At 42.2% G+C, this 21,862-nt stretch overlaps 1 protein-coding gene and 1 non-coding gene across 2 annotated transcripts; both read left to right on the forward strand.

Annotated features, from left to right (window-relative positions):
- Nucleotides 1-10,122: 10,122 nt before the first annotated feature.
- On the forward strand, nt 10,123-11,820 carry LOC133000612 (G-protein coupled receptor 22). Its single transcript, XM_061070557.1, has one exon. The coding sequence runs from the start codon at nt 10,123-10,125 to the stop codon at nt 11,818-11,820; it is 1,698 nt and encodes a 565-aa protein (XP_060926540.1).
- A 4,973-nt stretch (nt 11,821-16,793) lies between these two features.
- Nucleotides 16,794-16,866, forward strand: trnaf-gaa (transfer RNA phenylalanine (anticodon GAA)). Its single transcript has one exon. It is a non-coding gene; the product is annotated as a tRNA-Phe (tRNA).
- The last annotated feature ends 4,996 nt before the right edge of the window (nt 16,867-21,862 follow it).

Below are 21,862 nucleotides of genomic sequence, written 5' to 3' on the forward strand. Positions count from 1 at the left end.
CTTCTGCAAAAAGCCTTAAACTGTGTGTTTAGATTTGTATTTTCCAATATTAGAACAGTGTTTTTGAGCTGAATGGATATTTTCTCTTTAATCAACCAACTTGACCAAAGCCAGAGAACTCACTAACCTTTGTTTAACTACAAAATTGCACATGTCCTTGTATAAAACTACAGATACAAAACAACGAGTACAGAGCAAGTGAGAAAAAGGTCAAAACATCATAAACACCCGTTACTTGCCTTGCACGCAGACATTTTTATTACTGATGGCTGAGATTGCTTGTCCTCCTTTCCAGTGCACTCGCACCCGCTGGTATGAAATTAAAAGCATGCTACACTTAATCCTCTTACCAAATATAGTAAATAACAACGTTGCTTGAAGTGTGTGAGTGCATGGATACGAGCAGAGGCGTAGACGATCTCAGCACTGTCATTGGACCAAAGCAGGGTAGATGATGGGGAGAAAGCAAATAGAGAGATGAGATGGAACAATAAATCATTAGAGAGTGCAGAGTGGAATGACCACGCTGAGAAAGCCTGTAAGAGCAAGGAGACAGATGCAACATGAAGGAGTGGACCCATACGTGAAGACTTAACAGACTCAGTGTGGCCGACCATCTGCAGACCAGGGATACAGCTGCCGTCCTGTTTACATGACGTATTTATGTATATTTTTGACAGAATCACATAAATAAATGAATGCTGGAGAGGCATCTGCTTTTTTGCTAGACGCTAACAGATATAATGTATAAGTGTAAATCATAACAGATCAGGATTTTTCCTTGTCATTTGCTGGATAACGTGAATAAAACTTTAATACATCATCCGTGAACACGATTTGTACCTGAGCCACGTCCGGTAAATTGTTAATGGCAATGGCGGTGAAGACACCAACTCCCATGATCCCACGCTGTATAACGATATCATCAAACTAGTTTTTTTGTGATTGAAAGACCCCCAGCAGCCAAATTTATATATTGTACCTTTAATATGTGCCTCATTTACTTTACCTCCTTGTGGTTTTGTTGAAACCTCTCTGATCATAAGTATGAATTATGTTTGGCTGCATGTTGGTGTGTGTTGGTGTTCCCCACCCTCAGGTAAGACTTCTGTGCGTCATTATGGTGTGATAGTACAGTTGCCCCTTGGCCAAAGAAATCCTGTCTGCTGGAGATAAATGGCATTAATTGAGGTCAAATTGCCTACTGAAGTGAAATAGCTTCATCATTTTAACCTGAAGCAGTTAGGCTCAAGTCTTTCTTTTTATAATAATCCATCACATCCTCTTAATCTGTTATTTCTATTCTTCAGGTCTATTTTCTGACCTCATCCGCTCTCTACTTCCGACAACAGTAGAACATGATATGTTGCTTCGGAGAGATATCTCTCTGCAGACAATGATCTGCTAAAGCACAGCTTGGCATCAAACGTGTGCAAGATTATCCTGATTAGCATTCAGATGTTTTTTAAATCACTTCTCTGCCAGGGGTTTCTCATGGTTTCACCGGGATGCCTTGTGATAGGTACCCTTTGGACATTTTTGTTCACTATAGGTGCTATAGTTCAGTTTAGTGGGAAACTGTTGGGTTTGTTCAAGCATGTTTGTTTGAATCATTGTACACAGCTCAAAAAATTAAGGGAAACGTCACACTTAACACAAAGTCAGTTAAACCTCAGGGATATACATCTCTCCATTTAGGAAGGACAGGTGATGAAAGTGGAACAGATGCAATGGAGAGGCAAAAGCAAGACAACCCCAGAAAAGGGAATATTTTTGCATGTGGTGGCCACAAAAAAATGTCTCTCTCCTTATCCTTCCTGACTGATTGTACTTATCCTACTGTACTTGTAACTACTGGTAGCATGAGGCTGTACCTGCACTCCTATGAGGCTGCACAGGTAGTCCAGCTCCTCCAGGATGGCACATCCATAGGTGCGGTTTCAAGAAGGTTCGCCCAGCACAGTCTAAAGAGCTTGGAGGAGACACCAGGAGCCCAGCCATTACACAAGGAGAGCTGTACAAGGCAGTAGAAGGCCATGAACCCATCTGTAGGATAGGTATCTGCTCCTTTGTGCAAGGAGGAACAGGAGGAACACCAGTGTTGCCCCTTTCTCTTCACAGATGAGAGCAGGTTCATGCTGAACACATGTGATGGTGGTGAACGTTCTGCTGCTTGTATTATCATCCAGCATGACTATGGTCTTGGTTCGGCGGTGGTCTGAAGTGGGCATATCCTTAGAGGGCCACACAGACCTCCATGTCATAGCCAATTGCAGTTAGGTACCGGGACAAAATCCTCAGAGCTATAGGCAGACCTTACGCGGGTGCAGTGGGCGCTGGGGAACCCAGATGGGGCCAGAGTGTTTAGGCAATTCCTGGATGACGTTAATGATGCCATTTCGTTGCCGTAATAAAATTCATGCAAAATGGATCAGCCTGTGATTAAGATTTTCCGTGTGTTTTAAATTCAGCCCTCTTTGAGTAAAGATTTTTAAACTTCGTACACCAAGATCTGATGTGTGATTTAAGTGTTACGTGTAAAATAGACGACACGACAGCTCCCTCAAAGTGAAGCTTTTATTGTAAACAAATGTTAAAAGATGAAGAAGTAAAGAAACATTTATATTGTAGTTCATCTTCTTACAGTGTGTGTCTTCAGTGTATTTACCCAGGGACATGGGTCGAGGCTTTTTCCTACTTAAAGTGGCAACCAAATAGCTGTTGATTTTGGTTCTTTATCAACATCGTAGCATTGAATCGACCACAGACCCCAGTTGACTTGACTATTTATTTACAACACTACAACCCAATACAAATTGACATGTTTGTGCAGCACAAATCTTACCTTAGTTTGTCGATTGCATTCAGACGATGTATTGAGTACCGCTGACAACCGCTGTTGAAAGAGAGACGTCGCTAATCATAACCAATCACTCCAGAGCTCATAAAGAGTATAGGCTAAATTACTGGTATAATAGACATATAATGAACGCTGTTATATCTCTCCATTTTATCCTCTTATATTGTCTCAGCCTCTTTAATAGTAATCATAGCTGTTCTGTTCAGTGGGGACAGTGAACAAGCGGCTGATTTACTTAGTTTTACGTCATTTCGCTGGCTTTCGCCCATGATTTTGATTTCCTCTTGTTCTTAAGGGCTGGGAATTGCGTGGCAGCCATAATTAGTGCTTATGATGGGTGGCGCTTGTAATAGCAAGATTACAGGCTTGGGACGTCATCTCTGGATAGAGGATACAGATGGGTGTCTTTAATGAATGGGGAAGCTAAATGAAATCCATCGAACACGCTGTCAGGTGGTAATGATGCCTCACACCCAGTGGACCAGAGCAATCCGTAGACCAAGGTCTTCTCTCAATAGAGCTGTTCCTATGGATTATAGGCTGTGATAATCAACAAGCCTACCCAAGGCTTCCTTATTGATGTTCAGGTGGCATCCTGTCAGATTTGTGGGATATAAAGTGACAGTAAATGGTTTTGTATTTATATAGCGCTCTTCTAGTCTTGATGACCACTCAAAGCTCCTTACAGTACAGTTTTACATACGCCCATTCACACACACATTCATACAGTGCATCTATTAGTAGCATTTTGTTGTCCTATGAGGGGAAATTCTGGGTTCAGCATCTTGCCCAAGGACACTTCGGCATGCAGATGGGGAAGACTGGGGATCGAACTGCCGACCTTCAGGTTGGAGGACGACCGCTCTACGCCACAGCCGAAAGTGAGTTGGTTATTTCGCTGATGTGGTGCCATCGATCTGTGGGAGGCTACCTGCAATGTTGCATTAGTGCAACACTCAAAACCATAGAATAGTGTATATGTTCATTGTAAAAAGCAGGGACCCATGTGTCTGAAGATGGATGGTGCAGGGGGGAGGGAGGCGGCGCAACAGGGACTATTCAAAAGAGAGATGGATAGAGGTAGTAAGCAGGGAACAAACATTCCCCTCCAGCAAGCACACGACTCAGCATCCATCTGCACACCCCTAAGCCTTACTGTCATCCATCACTCCCTCACCTCACCTACCTCTCATTTTCATCCTACCTCAACCCCCCCCCCAATTCCCTCTCTCCCACACTTGTCTCACATGCAAGTGCCAATGGGATTCAGCAGTTTCTAAAGCACACACATTGTCATTCAACCCCGGACGGCGATCCATCTTCCGCCATATCTTGCAGAGAGCACACGGGAGAGCGCGTGGGTTTGCCGGTGGTTGGCCGTGTGGGTGGGTGGCAGTAAGCGAAGCATTGTGGACTACATGGTGTGCTTGCGTGTCTTCAGCGAACGGGCAGGAGTTATGAGAACCCATTTCTAAAATGTAACAGTGTCAAGTGTTGTTTGGCCTCAGATGAAGAGCAGGAGTTTCGGTTTTAACACATTGAGAGTTACACTCCTACCTATAACCTACACAGTAGTCAGTGAGTTGTGTATTCTTAAATTTGAAATGCTTGTCTCTTGACGTTTTCCTGATCAGAGACACATGAGGTATCGGTTTGGATGTTGTTGCTCTCACTGTGCAGGTTGTGTTGTTGGCCTGTCCAGGCTGTATTGTTGGGAGCCTGCCAGGGATGCTGCTGCCCAGCTGGTGACTGCTCGCTGTTAGCGCTGCTGGACGAATTGAGTGGGAAAATTTAGCCTTTGATCGATTGTCTCACTGCAGACATTAGGGATACCTAAGGCGGCCGTGATTCAGTGTGCTGCATGCACCGTCATCGTCTTTGCTTTCTGTCATTTCCCCTCTTTCTCCTTCACTCCCAAGCCTTTTCATCGGTCTCTCTCTCCTCTGTTTCCATTTCTTCCCTAAATGTCAACTTTAGTGTCAGTCCCACCGAATAAAAGAGCAAATGCGTCTTTCTAGTCTCACCATTTTGTACTGACATTTCACAGTTTTACAAGGGGAAGAGAAGAAACAGATGGCAATTTCTCTGTGGATAGCAGCCCAAATAAACCACAGCAACACTGTCATGTGCATGTGTGGTCAGATACAATGCCATTGTGTAAACATGTTCTCTTTTTGTTATCAGAGCTTTTACTTTTTCCAATCTAATTCTTTGGGAAATAAAGTGATAAACTCTTAGAGCTGGTGGAGGACAAGCACTTGAAACAGCAGCAGGTTGATACTCCGGTATCCAGTAAAGTCACAAAGGTTCAGGTTTAATCTACTGTTCCTGCCTGGTGTCGGACCTGCAATGGAAATGTGAGTGCTCGTGTAGTTTTAGTTTAAGTTTAGGATAAGGGTTAGAGAAGTAGTAACTATGGTTAGGGTAAGTCTCAAGTAAATCAATGTAAGTCAATTTCCTTGATTTCCTTGTTTTCCGAGGCTCAAATAAATATTCAATATGTCCTATGAGATATGATCTTGTGTGTGTGTCTGTGTCCTTTATTAGGGCATTACCATGAAAGTCCAGTTGCAGTCTCGCTGTCATCCAAGGTGCATCTTGTGTGAAACAAGTTTCTGTCTCTATCCATTAAAGGGAAGATCACAGACAGCATTTCAGTGTATTTACTCATTTATGTGTCCTGTGAGAGTCGGTTTTGTACAGAATCATCTCTGGGACTAAAACGTGGATGCAATAGTTTCCTGTGAGAGCAGGCATAAAAACAGGGCAAAACACACTGAAACAATGCGGGTTGTGGCTTTGTTATTAACTTTAAACTTGAATTTGACCTTGGCATCCACTGAGCTGCCGTATCGCTGTGTTGATTACAGTCTTTTTGTAAAATGTGTTTCACTGCACTTATCTTGGGGGTCGATGGAGACGTAACTAGTATTAGTCTCCATCCTCCACCTGCTCTGGTTTCAGCAGCTGCTCGGACAGTGGCTCTGTCTGCGTCAACCCCCCTACGGTGTTGGGCTGCATCCAGAATAAAACCTTTTTTAGCAGCATTAAACAAAAATTACTGGAAAGATTATGAAGAAATTTGATGGATGTGGTTTGGATACCTATTGAATGATGCATGGTTCAGGCATATTTAAGGGACTGATATCCATGCATGTGTGTAATTTGGTGCAGGTTTGATTGAATTTAATGAGACTGTTGGGCCTCAGCAGAGGTATGGACTATACTGAGTACAATTTTAGAAGACAATTTTACATTTTTCAGTTCACAGTTTCTCCACACCATCCGATGAAAACACTGTGCTACACCTATATTCCTAATGTGTGCTACTGATGTGTGTTGATACACTAAAACATACTTCACAAACCAGCCAAGAAAATTAAATGCTTTACATTGTGTGGTATCGAGTTATCGTCTAATGCCTGCTGTATGTGTTTTGCAGAACTAATTTAGCCTCGGGCAGAAAACGTGTCATCGGGAAAAAAGGGTTAAATATATGGATATCTTGCATCTGTTGGAAGTGTTTGCAAAATCTTAAGAGATGAGAAAAGGCTAGAAAATATAGAGAGAAACTCAAAGTCCCTGAGTGACAACTGAATCTGCTCTAGCATTTACCCTGTGATATTGTAAAAAAAGGGCCTGACAACCTGTCATCTTGTACCCAACACTTATAATAACCCTGACAGCGTGGTCCAGGCAGCTCTGCAGTCTCTGATACTGTCAGTTTGTTGCTGTTGTTCCGGAGCAAAGCAAAGAAGCTACTGTAATTGAATCACCATCTGCAAAACCAGAGGATAGACTGAAGGACTGACTTCTTGTGAAATATGCTGTGTATTGACGACTAATACTGTGTTCACACCAAGTGCATTTTTGCATAATTTTATTTGCGGCAGTATCATTTATGATCACTTTTTTCTCCGGGAGTTGCTTCTGGATGATTTCTGGTGCTACCTGAGGCTGATCAGTGGCCAGTTCGATGACATGCAAACTCGGGTCGGTGCGTCTCAACCTTGATTGGCTTTTGCTACATCTCGTCAGGCTTATCTTTTGCTCAAGTTAAAATATTTCAAGTCAAGCCAGTGAAGCAAATTTACGAAATTTGTATGTCATTTTCGCATCGCGAGTGTGAGTGACACAAAATGTGTTTCATATTAACTTCCAAGGCAAAGTTGTCAGGAAATTAGGTCATTTCCTAATATAACATGTTTTGTATTTGATGCCTTAAGCTCTTTGTTCTCTGCCGCTGTCCCCTCTTCCTGACCTGGCAATCACAGGATGCAATTTATTTTCTTCCACCTTGTTTCTGCTAATTCACTCCAACTTGGCTGTACAATACACTGATTACAACCGAAACACCATTACAGCACTGACATGGACTTCTCAGACTTCTCAGTTACCAGGACCGTTCATTTGAATACGATCTCTCACCTCAAGTCAACCTGAGTATTTGTATTCCCCGGTGAAATACACAAACACTGCAGGTCATTAGAAACTCTAACCAGACTTCAGCACCTTGTCTAATCTCCCTCTTCCCCCTCTCCATGTGACTCTCCCTGCCTGCAGGTCAGAGTCACAGCTGCACATATAAAGGGCTTCTGACGTTCTCCACTGTTTCGTCTGCGGCTCTTCTGTATCCTCTCGTTGTATCTTGTTCATCACTCAGTTCTGAGTCTCCATTATCACAGGACTGATTGTGACTCAAGTTTCTCTTAGTCATAGAGGTGCATAAATGACTATTGTTGAAAGCTATTGAGTCTGCTCATTTCAAACCCTCATCCACTTCTAATTATTGTTTGGACTCAATAGAAACAAACGATGGCCTAGTGTTTGATGAGACTGATCAAAGCAGAGACTCCAGACGTTATCTGCTTATTTTACTCTTGTGAAAAACAGGAGCTGATTATCTTTAAAAATAGAATTAAGTCTTCTGTTGTTTGCTGTGTTAAACCATCCTGTTTTTATACTTCTACACCGGCCACAGCATCATGTTTCCACCCATTCCATTTTTGTGAACATGATTCATTAAGAACACCTTGAGGAAATGTCCTCATTCAGTTGAACCAAAGGGTTCATTTGGGTGGTCAAAGATTTATATCACTGTGACCACAAAAAAATCTCAGGAGCACCTCCAGAAAATCCTTTAAAATTTGGTTCAAACATTCACTTTATTCACAGTGTAACTGATTGTCGGTCAAAGGTCAAGGTGACCTCACAAAACTCTTTTCCGCTTTAGACTTGGCACCCATTTTCACTTGGACTCAGAGATTAACTGATTAGATTTGGGTGATCAAGGCTTAAGGTCACAGTGGCCTCATAACAGAATATAAAGTCTGCAGCTTTTAGGGAATTTCTTTACATTTTGATTAGTTATCACTTGGACTCAAAGATAAATGGATTTGATTTAAGTGGTAAAGGGTAAAAGCTCACAGTGACCTCATATGTGGGGGAGATTTTTTTTTTATGTAGATTTTATATGCTTCCGACATTTCCTTGTTCATAAAAGTCAACATACTTTGTGATACTGTGGCCTTTGATCACATAAACGAGGAACACAATTCTCTAACTTCACCAGGTGTTAAAAGAAGGTAATAGAAAGAATTTCACTCACAACTGTTTTATGTGGTTCTCAAAATTTGAGCGCAGGAACCTTTGAGAGGACAGAAAAGCAAGTGTGTTTGTGCGCTCTCTTGATTCAGGCTTGTTAAATTGGCAGATCGATGATGCCTTAAATCAATGTTCCAGCAACGTCACAAACCCTATGGAGCCCATTAGTGGATTGAGATAGACCACTGTTCCGAACTGTCCTGCCTGCAGGTCCTTTCCACATGACAAATGGAAGGAAAAACTGTGAAATAAAACAAAAGGGAAAAGGGCAAGCCACGCGAGTGAGAGCAAAGAGCTGTGCCAGAGGAAAGGTTTGACAGCAGAGGCCAGGGTCAGGACTTGCCAACAAGGACACACCTGTATCTTCTCCTCATCCACAGAGTCAGGGAGGGAGCAGATTTTTCTCCTTTACTCTATAAAGAATCTCTTCTTCCAATCAACCAGGACTTTGTATGATTCCTTCCCAGTGCACAGGAGAGCATGCGGCCAGCTATGCATAACATGCTCTACATGCAAAGTAGTCTGTCTCAGCCTGTTTCCTGCAGAAGGGGATCAGAGTAGGGAGGAATGTAGGAGAGCAGAGGAGAAAGAAAGGGAGGACTGGAGAGAGGATGCAACGGAGAGCCGGCCTTTCTCTACTTGCATTGTTTATGTGCCACTGTCTGCGGATCATTGATCCATTCGTCTTCATTACATCTCCCTGTAAGGACTATTAACTGCTGCCACCCTCAGTTGGGTGCCTGCGATGTTGACGTGCACTATAAGGTCTCTCTACCGACCTAACAATGTCCCGGCCACCTCTCCTCCTGGAGGTAGGAGCTGGCGGCTTCATATTGCTGGTGGATAAAACAAGACAGGATTATATTATTGTGTTAATTGTCCAGGTGGGCCGTTGCAGGTAAAGGTAGATTTAACTGCTTAAGACACATGTAATATGTCACTGCCATCTCCATAATACAGGTTGCGTCTTTCATGTTTGCGTTATGCTGCAAGACTCTTTTCTGACCCATATAATGTATGTTGCATAATGATGAATCCAACATCCACCCACTCATGCTCAAGCATCTTTGTAACTGGACTGAGCACATATATGAACTGTAAGTGTAGCCAGGAAATAGATCCCTCTAGGTTTTGTTAAGACATCTACACTGTCCAGGGATGGTTATCATGGTTAGCAAATGTCCCCCACGAGACATCCTGCCATGACTTTCTCTCTGCTCTAACTGCTACCGTTGTTTATGTGAAGGGTGTTGTCGTCTAACTGCCTGAGCCCAGTGAGACATCATTGGTCATCAGCAGCAGCTTGAACTGCACCCCATGATTCCACTTGACTGCCAAGATCCCTTTCACCTCGCTGTGACGACTCATGGCTTCCCCGCACTTGTGAAATCTGACAAGTTTGACTTGTACTTGTTGTACAGTGTTATTTTTGTGTAAATATGAGACGAGTCGACTGTTAAACTGCTCAGTGTGTGTCCTCCGTCTGTCTGTCTGTCTGTCTGAGTCCTCACCATCTTCTTTCTCTGTGTCTTTATTTCATAGAATCAACCTCTGATCAAACCATAGTCCTCAGTGCTGCCGGGGCGGGAAAGGAGAGACAGAGCATGGTCTGGGGTGGCGGCCACTGTTGCTATGTGTGAAGGAGTGCCAAGGCGCCAATGGAGACCGAAGGCTATCGTGACCTCCTGGAGACCAGTGACGGCCAGGGGGTAGGCGTGCTGGATGGTGGCGGCGAGCTGGGTGTGGAGGAGGGATGGAGCTCACCCTACCCGCTGGGCTTCCAGGTGTCTTTGACCACTGTGCTGATGCTGGAGCTGGTGCTGGGCTTCAGCAGCAACCTGACCGTGCTCGTGCTCTACTGCGCTCAGTCAAACCTGGTGGATTCCGTCAGCAACCTGGTGACGGTCAACCTCCATGTGCTGGACATACTGGTCTGTGTGCTGTGTCTGCCGCTCACCGTGGCTGTGATCCTGCTGCCTGCTAACGACAGTGGAGTCGGCAGCCTTGCCACGCTGTGCTGCTTTCACGAGGCCTGTGTCACGTTCACCAGCGTGGCGACAGCAGTCAATGTGTTGGTGATCAGTCTGGACCGGTATGACATCTCTGTGCGTCCGGCGAGTCGTCTGCTGACCCCCCGGCGTGCTGCTCTGCTCCTGGCAGCAGTGTGGGCTGTATCTCTGGCTGTCTTCTTCCTGCCCTTCCTTGAGGGGGACTTCTTCTCTTCAACGGTAGAGGAGGGCGAGGATGACGAGCCGGAAAGGCAGAATAATGAGCCTGAATTAACCACTGGACTGACGACCATTTTTTCCTCCCCCACTCCCTCCGTATTACCCTCCACTCAGCCATCCTCCGCCTCACACCACCTGTCACCAGTATGGCAGAACAGGACACTGCTGTGTGTCGGAGGGCAGGGGTATTACACAGGCCTGGCAATGTATTACCACTTGTTACTCCAAGTGCCCTGCTTCTTCATCGCTGTGATCGTCATGCTGTTCACCTACTCCAAGATCCTACAGGCCCTCAACATCCGCATTGGCTCCCACATGATGAGGGGTTCACGTAAAAAGGACTCCACCTGCAGGATACGTTGCAGAAGGCGGAAGAAGAAGGACCTGAGCCTGCCCACAGAGGTAGTGTCCTCCAACCAGAACCAGAACCTTAGCCATCCTCCTCTCATCCCCTCTCCCACACCTACACCAACATCCCCCCCGCCGCTCTCCTCCATGCCCCAAGGGATGTCTGACAGCGGAGCAACAGTCACCACAGTCAGCACTGCTGCCACCACCCCCATCGCAACCACACCGGCTAGCCTTGCTTCTCCAACCCCAGTTTTAGCTTCAGCCTCAACAGTGCAGACCCACGCCACCTCACCCCTGCCTGCCTCCACCTTGGGAGTCCAGGCCTCAGTTTCGGCCATCATTGCTTTGCGGCGTGCGGTACGCAGACACAGGGACCGCCGGGAACGCCAACGTCGCGTCCTAAAAATGTCCCTAATCATCATATCCACCTTCCTTGGATGCTGGGCCCCTCTGTCCTTAGTTAACGTTTTGATCCTGTGTATGGGTCCCAGCGACAGCCTGGTGCGGATCCGCCTTTGCTTCCTAGCAATGGCTTATGGAACCACTATCTTTCATCCTCTGCTCTATGCTTTCACCAGGCAGAAGCTTCGCCGCGCTCTCAAAACACGGGTCAAGAAGAGGGTGGTATCCCTTCTGCAGGTGGACCCAGCTGTCAGCGGGGGGACAGTTATTCATAACTCATGGGTGGAGGGGGGAGGCAAGAGGAAGACTCGTAAACCACGGGTAGAGGCCAGTGACGGCACTGATCGATGCCTCACCGAGGCAGTGAAGGAATGAAGCTTCAGCATGCACGTGTGTGTGCGTGTGTGTGTGTGTGTGTGTGTGTGTGTGTGTGTGTGTGTGTGTGTGTGTGTGTGTGTGTGTGTGTGTGTGTGTGTGTGTGTGTGTGTGTGTGTGTGTGCGTGTGCGTGCGTGTGCGTGTGTGTGTGTGATTTTGTGTGTGTGTGTGTGTTTGAATGTAAATTGTGTGTCTCCACTTTGCTGGAGATGGATCTGGTGTCTATTCATGCACGGGTGAGAGAGAAATAAGATCCAGTTTGTTTACATAGGTCAGGACAAATCCCATGACCCCTGTTTCCATGCAGATGTGTAGACAGGTGAGTCCTGAGATCCAATTAGAGGCAGCTTTCTGTTCTCAGCGACCCTCATTAGTCCACTTCCTGACTGACAAGGTGGCCACCATTTCTCCATGGCAACATTGGCCAAGAATTATGAAAAAAACAACAAAAAACATAACCATAGCTACTCAAAATGATAGTATGTACAGTATGTACCTCAAATATAGGGAAAAGGTTAGATCACAGAAAACATATATTGCTCCTGCACTTTCAACTTGCATTTGCATGAATATATGCACAGACACACACACATACAGTATACACGCTTCATGCACATGGATGTATAGTCAGTCATTATCTGTGAAAGCACACCTATATCTACCTGCACAGATTGATTAAAATATATATTTCTTATTCGTTCCCTATTTTTTCATGCCTTAATTGAGTTATTTAGATATTCACCTGGTGCTGAATGTCCTGCTGTATGTTTACAACAATGCATCAGAGTGAAAGTGTTGGCACATTTTGTAATAGGCAAATTAATGGCAGGTAAATGCAGGCATTCAGATACAAAGTTTACAGGCTCACACAAAGGAAATAAGAAAACTGCATAAAAATGACAGAAATTAAATTTTCCGATAAGCAGCATATTTAAGAAGAATGTGCACAAGTTAAGGCATGTTTTTTGTTTTATTTAAAATATAATTTAATGGTCTTGATGGCTTAGTCGAGGATATTTGTCTGATTGTGTCTGAATGTTTACACGTGTGCTTGTATGCTTGTGTGTTTGCGGTAAAGTGCGAGTGCATAAATAAACACACAAAAGAGTGTACATGTGTGTCCATGATTATGTGCAATAAATCGTGAGCAAAGCAATGACCCTGAGGATGTGAACTAAGAGAATGTGAACACAGAATTGTTGGTTTTCTTGTTACGCTTCAGATTGCAGACAAGGGGGGGGGTAAATCCTCTGATTAACAGTAGAGAGCCACTGGGCAGAGCGGGAAAACTAATTATGTGGAGCAACTGTAACTATGTATATATGACGGGCCACTGTAATATTACTGAAATTGTATCACTTCAGCTTTTAAGTGGAAATCAAAGGGCAATATTTTGTGAAAAACATTGTGACAACTCCTCACTGTAGTCACTGCAGGTGAACTAGCAGAGGAATCCAATCATGGAGAAACAACCACTGACAGGGGACGTCCCCTCGTGCCGAGTCCTGGACATGTTACACTACATCTGTATCTGTCTCTCTCCTCAGGGCTTCATGTCTCATTTCCAGACATGATGGACATAAAACACTAAACCAGTCCTCAAAAAGCTGTTGTGTTATGGTTGTTACAGTAGGTAAAAGATTTATGTCAGTTTGTAGATAGAGTACACATTCAACTTTGTACGAGCTTGGAAAGCTCCTATGGGGCTTTTGGGCTATTCCTCCCTCATCCTCACCCCTTTTACACTACGAGCCGGACTGAAGACAGTAATTCTTGTGTATTCATGTACAGTTTTCAGGGATGTAAATATTGAAGTGTCTGTTTTGGGTTTTAGAATTTAAATTAAAATTTTCTTTATCACAATCATCTGCCGGACAGAAAATCAGCCATTGTGATAAACTCTTGACTGAGTTGGAAAGTTACTGTAAAGAAAAGATTCATGTAATTGTATTTGTGTTAATACTGTATGTGTGTACACTGTACTGTACATTTATGACCATGTGTATAGAGACCTATTAGTATTGTATAAGATTTATATTACGTGTTATTGTATAGGACAGAACCAAATCTGTATTAAAAATATAAGAATTGGTCTATTGCTGGTCATTGTGTCAATTCATGCACGTTTCAGGCTCAATGTAATGGTCATCGTTTCAATTTTAATTCTTACTTCCAAGGAATTAGTTTTTTTTTATTTTCACTGGATTTTTTAATGACAATTTAAAAACAAATTGCTATATCATTTGAAATTGAAAAATGTGGGTCTTTTGTTTCTATTTCACATGCTTTTAAGCAAAAAAGGAATCAAAAGCAATAGCCCACGGAAGAAAGATTTATAAATCCAGAAGAAATTGGGACATTGTTGCGTTTTTTATTTACCTGTGAGTGTGTTTCTTTAAAGTGTAACAATTACAGACTTCACAATCCAAATTATTTACAGCATTATTTTATCATTTTGAACCAACCAACCATCTTCCTAATGCAGGGTATTTCAATTAAATGTAATCTTCATAGGGCCATATCTTTACTATTGTAGAGTTAGGGTTAAATAAAGGCCTTTTACATAGCAAGGTTGAGACTTAACAATAGTAACGCAACACTTCCCACAATGAGCAGCACTTGGAGACAGTAGAAAAACCTCCCTTTCAACAGCAAGAAACCTAGAGAGCAGAACCAGACTCAGGGTGGGCGGCCATCTGCCTCGACCAGCAGATGATGTGTAATGATGTGTAAATGGGGGAATATGCCAATTTTGTCACTTTCACGAGCAGGAGCCCTTTCAGGGGGTTTTGTCAAAAGCCTTCCATCACAATTGCAGCTATTTTGGGAGCAAACTGCTGGGACTCATCCCGGTGACTTGGGATTGTCCGACATCTCTCATCCTCTGCACCTCACTGTCCAAATGTGTGTCTCCTTTTTCCGGCTCTCACTGCTTTTCAACTTTTCTCTGATCGCTAAATTTAGAAACTCTTTCCCAGCTCCTTGCAGTATTTAGTGCTGGCTGTATTCATCTCTCACTACGCTGTGATGTTACAACTGTGCTAATCACCATAATAAAGATGAAACTTGTTAGTCAGGTAAGCATCTGTCGAGGCAGCTCATTCCATTGATGTGAACGCTTGAATTTTTCATTTTAACTAGAGCAAATTTGTCTGCACATGAGTCGTGTGGGTGTGTGTGTCTTTGTCGCCTCACTGTTTTGTGCAGTGAATTGACACTGAAGACTCCTCTACGCTACTTGATAAGCTTATCAGTCTCCTCCTCTTTTTACACCCCTGATTCCTCCCCTGGTTCTGCTCCTCTTTATTCTGCCACTCTGCATCTTTCTCATCTCTTATCCACACTCGGGCCTTCCGGAACAAAGCCAGGAAGCTGCAGTGTCTGAGAAGGAAGGAAAGTCACCTTGGGGGTGACAGAGGAACCAAAATGTGAGACAGAGACGTAGAGAAAGAGGGGGGGGAGATGAGAAGGGGGAGAGAGAGAGAGAGGGGGAAGAGAGAGAGAGAGAGAGAGAGAGAGAGAGAGAGAGAGAGAGAGAGAGAGAGAGAGAGAGAGAGAGAGAGAGAGAGAGAGAGAGAGAGGAGAGAGAGTCGCAGTATGGAGGGGAGATTAGCGGAAATAGAGGGAAGGGGATGGCATGCATAGAATCTGGCATCGGGACATCATATATGACTAATAAAGGGACAGCACTGCATCACTGCAGAAGCCCATTAGAAAAAAAGAGAAATACCAGTAGTACAAGTTAATGCAGAATAATTAGAATAAAGCTTTACACGAATATACCAAAATAAAGAAACAACTTTGTCTACCACTGAGGCTCATGAGAGTTGTACAATGTTGCTCCTGCCTGTCATAATAGGAATATCACCCAAGACACCCAAGCCACGTGTCAAAGAAGCCAACAAGGACGTGTTTCAAGTCGCTCCCTTCTTCTGTGAGTTATAGATCATAATTCAACCTGTAGTGGCTCAGTAATGTAGAGAATAAAAAACCAAAGGCTGTCGGTGCTTTGACAGGACTTTATGTACCTGTTGGGCCCGGTTCTTGCAGAGGCCTTGAGATTTGATCTGAGTGATATTTTCTCTAGAGCTGCAATGCTTCATCAACGTCTTGTTCCAGGAGCCCTCTGTATATGGAAAAATTAGGATTTAATCAGCGGATGGAGAGACATGTTGCTTTTCAACTGACTTCAAAACCATATAAATACCAGTAACATGTTAAATACATATAATATTCTCATACAATCTACTTCTCCTGGGAGGTCAGATGATTAAACCAAAAGCAATGATATAAAATGTGTTCAGTATATTTATTAACAACAACAACAAAGTGGGAGCAATAAAACAATGTCTTGCTCATAAATGTCATGTCTTTCCACCTAAACAGCAAACTATAGGTGGATCCCCTCAATTGTTTTGATTATATCACTTAAGAAGGGGGTTATACAAATTACTAAAAAACGTTCACATTGTCTTGAATTGCACTTTAAAAGTAGCACCCTACATGTTTACTCTGTCTCTACTGTCGATGTTACCCTTAGTGATCAGACACAAGACAACCAGTTTAATATGTTCAGCAATGGCGCCATCTTGCGTTCAGACGTCAAAACAACCGCTACTGCCCACGTGTACCCTTTATATATACAGTCTATGGTTTGTACCGGCGCCATTGTTTCAGGTGACGTGTTCTGTGTTCTTTCTCTCCAATGTTGTTTGAGAGCGAATCTCTTGTGTCTTGAAAAGTTTCCAGGAGATTCTCCTCTGTTCTGAACGACCTGTAGTGTTAGCGGAGTTACAGAGGTCGCTGCGGCCCACTACCTCGTGCTTTGTGGGTCACGGCGGGAGCTGGTCTCAGGTGTTACTGGGCGAGAGGTGGAGAAAAGATTTAAACTATTATCACCACCATTCCACAAATACAAAAATCTTGCGGTCCTAGTTATATATCATAGTTCTGTTGCTGTACCTCATCACCCGCCGAAATAGCTCAGTTGGGAGAGCGTTAGACTGAAGATCTAAAGGTCCCTGGTTCGATCCCGGGTTTCGGCAAAACCATAGGGTAATTTTTTTTTTTTACATTTTGAACTCGTCAGGTCGCTCTGTAGATGACGTGCAAGTGTTGCAAATACATTATACACAAAAAACATTATACAAAGGCGAGGAAATTGGTTTCATAACATTAAAAAGCAACGTCATTCAACTGGCAGTTAAAACAGCTGTATTAAAACTAGAAATGAAAGTGAAATGTGTAGCGAAGGAAACAAGTACTTATTTGATTTCTTAAAAGGCCGTAGCAAACAGGGATGTCCTCAGCATTGATTTAAAAGAAGATATGCAGCAGATATATAAGTGTAAATATATTACAACATGCAAATAAAACAGTAACAAAGTATTAGCAGCAGGACATTTGTAAAACTAACATAACTGACTATAGACAGAGAGTAAATAAGGCATAGTTACAAAGAGTGCAAAATGTTCAGAAGAATGGGAATGTTTACTGGGGAAGTAATTGTGTAAGTCGACTGCACCTGGAGTTGTGAAGGCCTTTCCCTTATTTTAATCTTACCATAAGAGCTATATTATTTTATAACAGCTCCAGCAATAAACATTATAAGCTATTAGATAGTTTAACATTTCCCTGTTGTGGGACTAATAAACAATTTACTTATCTTTTCTTTTCTTAAGTCATGATAACGAGATGAGGCCTCTTTACCTTTTCTAAAAACAATGACTGTAGGGTATTTGAAGACAAAACATTGGAAGCGTATTTACAAAGTGAAATGTTTTTATTAGGGTTAACTGGTTTAATTTCTTTGTTTATTTTGACATGCGTTACAATGTTCACAAATCTGTGCATAAACAATGTATGGAAGAACCATTTTTCCAATATTAATTTGGAAACAGAATGGCTAAGAATGACAAAGCTCTCGCTCGTCAATTGAATTATTTTGGGCTAAATTCAAGATGTACTCTGAGTTGGATCTAATTAGAAACAAGAAATTATGCAAGAATTGATTCAAGATATGTATTAATGCCAGAATTTATGATGCCAGAATGTAAATAAAAAGTAATTAAGGTTTGTTCAAAAATTGGAGAAAGACAATAGAATTTCCGAAATGTTGTTAAATAAAGGTAAACTGATAAAGACACTATTCAAATAGGCGACTAAAACTCTCTCCAGCTTGTACTTAGATATGTTCCTTGATACTTTCCTCCTCTGTCATATATTCTATATATCACTGTTGCTGGTACAATGTACAACTGCTGAACTAATACTACAAGTAGAGTATATTTATACAAACCAACTGAACATGTTTACGCCTAACAAGAAAACCAGTTCACATGAATATTCACCAGGTGGCGATCCTGGTTCATGAATCATTGATCAGAACCTCTTCATGACAGATTCACCTCAGGGTTTAATATGTTGGTTTAAAAAAATTTACAAACAGACATCGGGCATTTAAACGGGTTTTAGGCTTCACTATTATTATTATATTAATTTAGTTAATAGTTCTGATGTATTGATTGTGTTATTTTGTGTGATAAACTCTCCAAAATATTGTAAAAATAATTTTTTTATAATAAATATATTTTTATTTTTGGGAACCTGTATGAACGATGTCTGGATTTTAAGTGATCTGATTGGCCAGTAGTTAGTCAGTTGGCAGGTTTTGATCTGATCTTCTGAAGTTAACCTGCCGTGGAGCAGGTTAGGTGTGCAGCAGTTACCGTGGTGATTTAACCACTGTTGTGATCTTGGGGTTGAACCTAACATGTCACCAGCCAAAAATGCTGCTTTGTTATACAGAGGTAGAATACTCTTGCATATTTGGCACGTTGCATGGTGCTTATTAATCAATTACCTCTTAAACAATTAATAATCTCATGACATCTCCTTAGAACATAACTGCGCTGTGTATTTTCCACCTTAAAGCTGCTCATGTTGTTGTTCCATCATCTTGTTGTTAAACCGACTTTCATGCTGAACTTTTTATGCATTTGGATTTTACGTAATTCAGTGATACACATAGTTTTCATGGACCTCCTGTGTGCTGTCGCGTGTGTGTGAGTGTGTGTGAGTGTGTGTGTATGTAGGTATAACTGATGTAGTTTTACAAAGCCACATTATGGGGAATTCTTTTCCTTCTTGTGACAAAAAGCACAAAAACAAATCCCTGTAAATCATTACATTTTAAGGCAAAGATAGTGTAGAGGTTAGACAGAGTAGACTCTAATAGATCAATGTAGTGTCCTCTGAAGGCATGGAGACCTGTGTGTGTGTGTGTGTGTGTGTGTGTGTGTGTGTGTGTGTGTGTGTGTGTGTGTGTGTGTGTGTGTGTGTGTGTGTGTGTGTATGTGTGTGTGTATGTGTGTTTGTGTGTGTGTGTGTGTGCATGCACTGGCTTGTCACTGGTTGTGTGAGCGTGCGTGTGTGTGCACTTACTCACTCTCTCCCCTGTCTACAAAGACCACGTCTCTGTGTATCTTGATCCGTGTACTCAGTTAAGTATCTGTTTGCGTGTGTATTCACCTCAACTTCTCTTTGGTTATTCCTTTACGTACTCACCAGACCTGTTTCTATGCTCATGAGTATGACAGTCCACCAGTTAAGACACCACTCCTTAATTTATTTATACTCACCTTTCCCAGGGGAGATTGAACTCGGTGCACTGTGAACATGACACGTGACGCGTTTTTTTTGTGTTTTTTTGTGTCGGCTGCTTTGTGAACTAGACAGAATGGGCGGGTTGTGTTTGAACTTGTTTGTTGTCTTTAACATATTTATCAAAGTCAGTAAAAGTGCGTCGCACTGGCTTTGAAATCTCTGTTCCACTAAAAGCGAACGTTTTTCTCTTGTCTCAGCCGTTGCATCTTGTGATCGTCCTTTGTTAGGACATGAGCGGAATCAGATGTCTAAGACTCAGCAGTTATGAGGACTCTGTATGTCAGAGCAGGAAACAGAGGACAGGATGAATGCTTTGTTTTCACTGTGCAGATCGTCATGATAAGTCCACTTCCTGAATTCAGCCAGCCCACTCCCAAATGCACTTCCTCTTTTCAGACCTCAGTATGTCTTTCTGTAACCCTCAGTGTGCTGGACTGCACTGGTAACATCGCTGTTGAGCCCGGGGTAGGACACAGGATGACTGGCGCCCCAGAGCAACACATGAACTGAAGGAGAAAAGCCCGGTACACAAAAAGACAGATACTGAACAGTCTTTTGAATGTTCTGACATCAAGCGCAGACAGTAGCTGCTCTGTTGAAGTTATCAGCTGGAGGCCAAACACACAAAGACTGAGTCTGATCCCCTGATATCAGGAGAGAATAAGCCCATCTGTACCTGTTCTAGTCCTGGAAAGCAAACAGCGGCCTTACTGTTGTCAGCCACGGTGTAACACTGAGGGGATGGATAATGGCTAACAGCTAACTGCTCATGTCCAGACTGGAAGTATATGTTTATCTATAATTCCTGACCTTGGAGAGACTCTAACATACATAGTGTTATCACCCACTCAAACATGTATTGCAATGTAATGTATTTATTGAGTGGCAATTATGGTTTCATTATTTTTCTAAATTAGGTTAAGCAGGTCACAAAGAGACGAAACATGGGTTTTCAAAGGGGGATCTATGGAGATATTTTCACAAATTTTACTATTTTATCAAAAATATGTATACAACATTTTTTGCTTTAGTAGCCAGACATTGTTATATTATTTGAGCAATTAGTGCCATTGCATGGCTTTAAACAAATGCAGGAGAAGAGACAGGACATTTTTTATTTTAGTTTGTTCCTCAAATTAACAGTTTCATTATTTCATACAAGTCTATTTTTTATTTAAGAAACCATTTCCAGCTGTATCATCAGTACCTTCAGGGCTGTTGAGAGATTTTGCAGGCATTACCATGTTGAAAATAATACAAATCTTCTTATATATGTGGTAAATAAGAAAGCAGGGAATGGGGGATCAACCATTCCAGTCTGTACTCGTCTCCTAATAAGACAGGTCCATTTTTGCAAAGCTCTGTTTCCCATCAGGTGTGTCAGAGCAAAACAATCTCAGTCAAGTTTCTGTTTCATTTCCATGGAGGTAACACACTTTTGTTTTCAGTTTTTTTCAGGATTAGTCCTGGTTCTCTGGAACTGTGCCAAAGTGAGTCAGCAGGAAGTTCGGTGCGTTCAATGCCTCAATTACAGATTAACTCAGATGTTTCCTGTCAGCAACGGACTGAAATGAAACCTGTAGTTATTCCTGTTTGAAGTCGCAGCAGCTTCTATTGTTCTGTTATCAGATTTAGTTTTCCTAAGTGAAACGTTTTCCTGTGCAAGGTATAGTTCTCACTTCTGACGTGTGTGTGTGTGTGTGTGTGTGTGTGTGTGTCACTTGGGAGGGGGTATTTCCAGATGATTGACTATTTTGGCTGCTTGGTCAAAGGTAAAAGTTTGAGGTTAACAAAAGTTTGGTCTGAAAGACACATCATTTTCCAAGATATCAAATAATGCAAATATTTAAGCTACAAAGACATTTTATGCTTCTGTTTATCCGAAAAATCAACAATGTTTTTATTGTAAGTGACGTCTTGAAAAAGTTAGACAGACGTTTATTAAATGACATCATGTAAGCTCAAAATTGCATTTTTCTAGATTGTAGCTCTGCAACCTATAGGACTAGAGACATGACCTGAATATTATATAGATTGAGAATCATTTACGAAGGGATGACCTTGTTACAACATCACATTGAAGTCAGAAAATGACATCATATAGTGTAGTAATAATGTATATACTTATGCAAACGATAAGATTTGAGACACAAGTTCCATCTCATTTTATCATTTGTCATCATATAGTATAAATTACATTATGATGATGTTATTATCTCACAGTATTATTATAATATTAAAAACGGAGTAGTACCTGATTGAGGTATGTACAGTGTGCATGCAGGGTATCACCCATCTGATGCTTTTTATTTATCTGCTGAAATACTGCTAAATATTCTGTTCTATATTCTATAAAGTGAAGATGGGGTCTTTGTA

This window comes from Limanda limanda, chromosome 4 (genome assembly GCF_963576545.1).
Source record: "Limanda limanda chromosome 4, fLimLim1.1, whole genome shotgun sequence".
NCBI lineage: Eukaryota > Metazoa > Chordata > Actinopteri > Pleuronectiformes > Pleuronectidae > Limanda > Limanda limanda.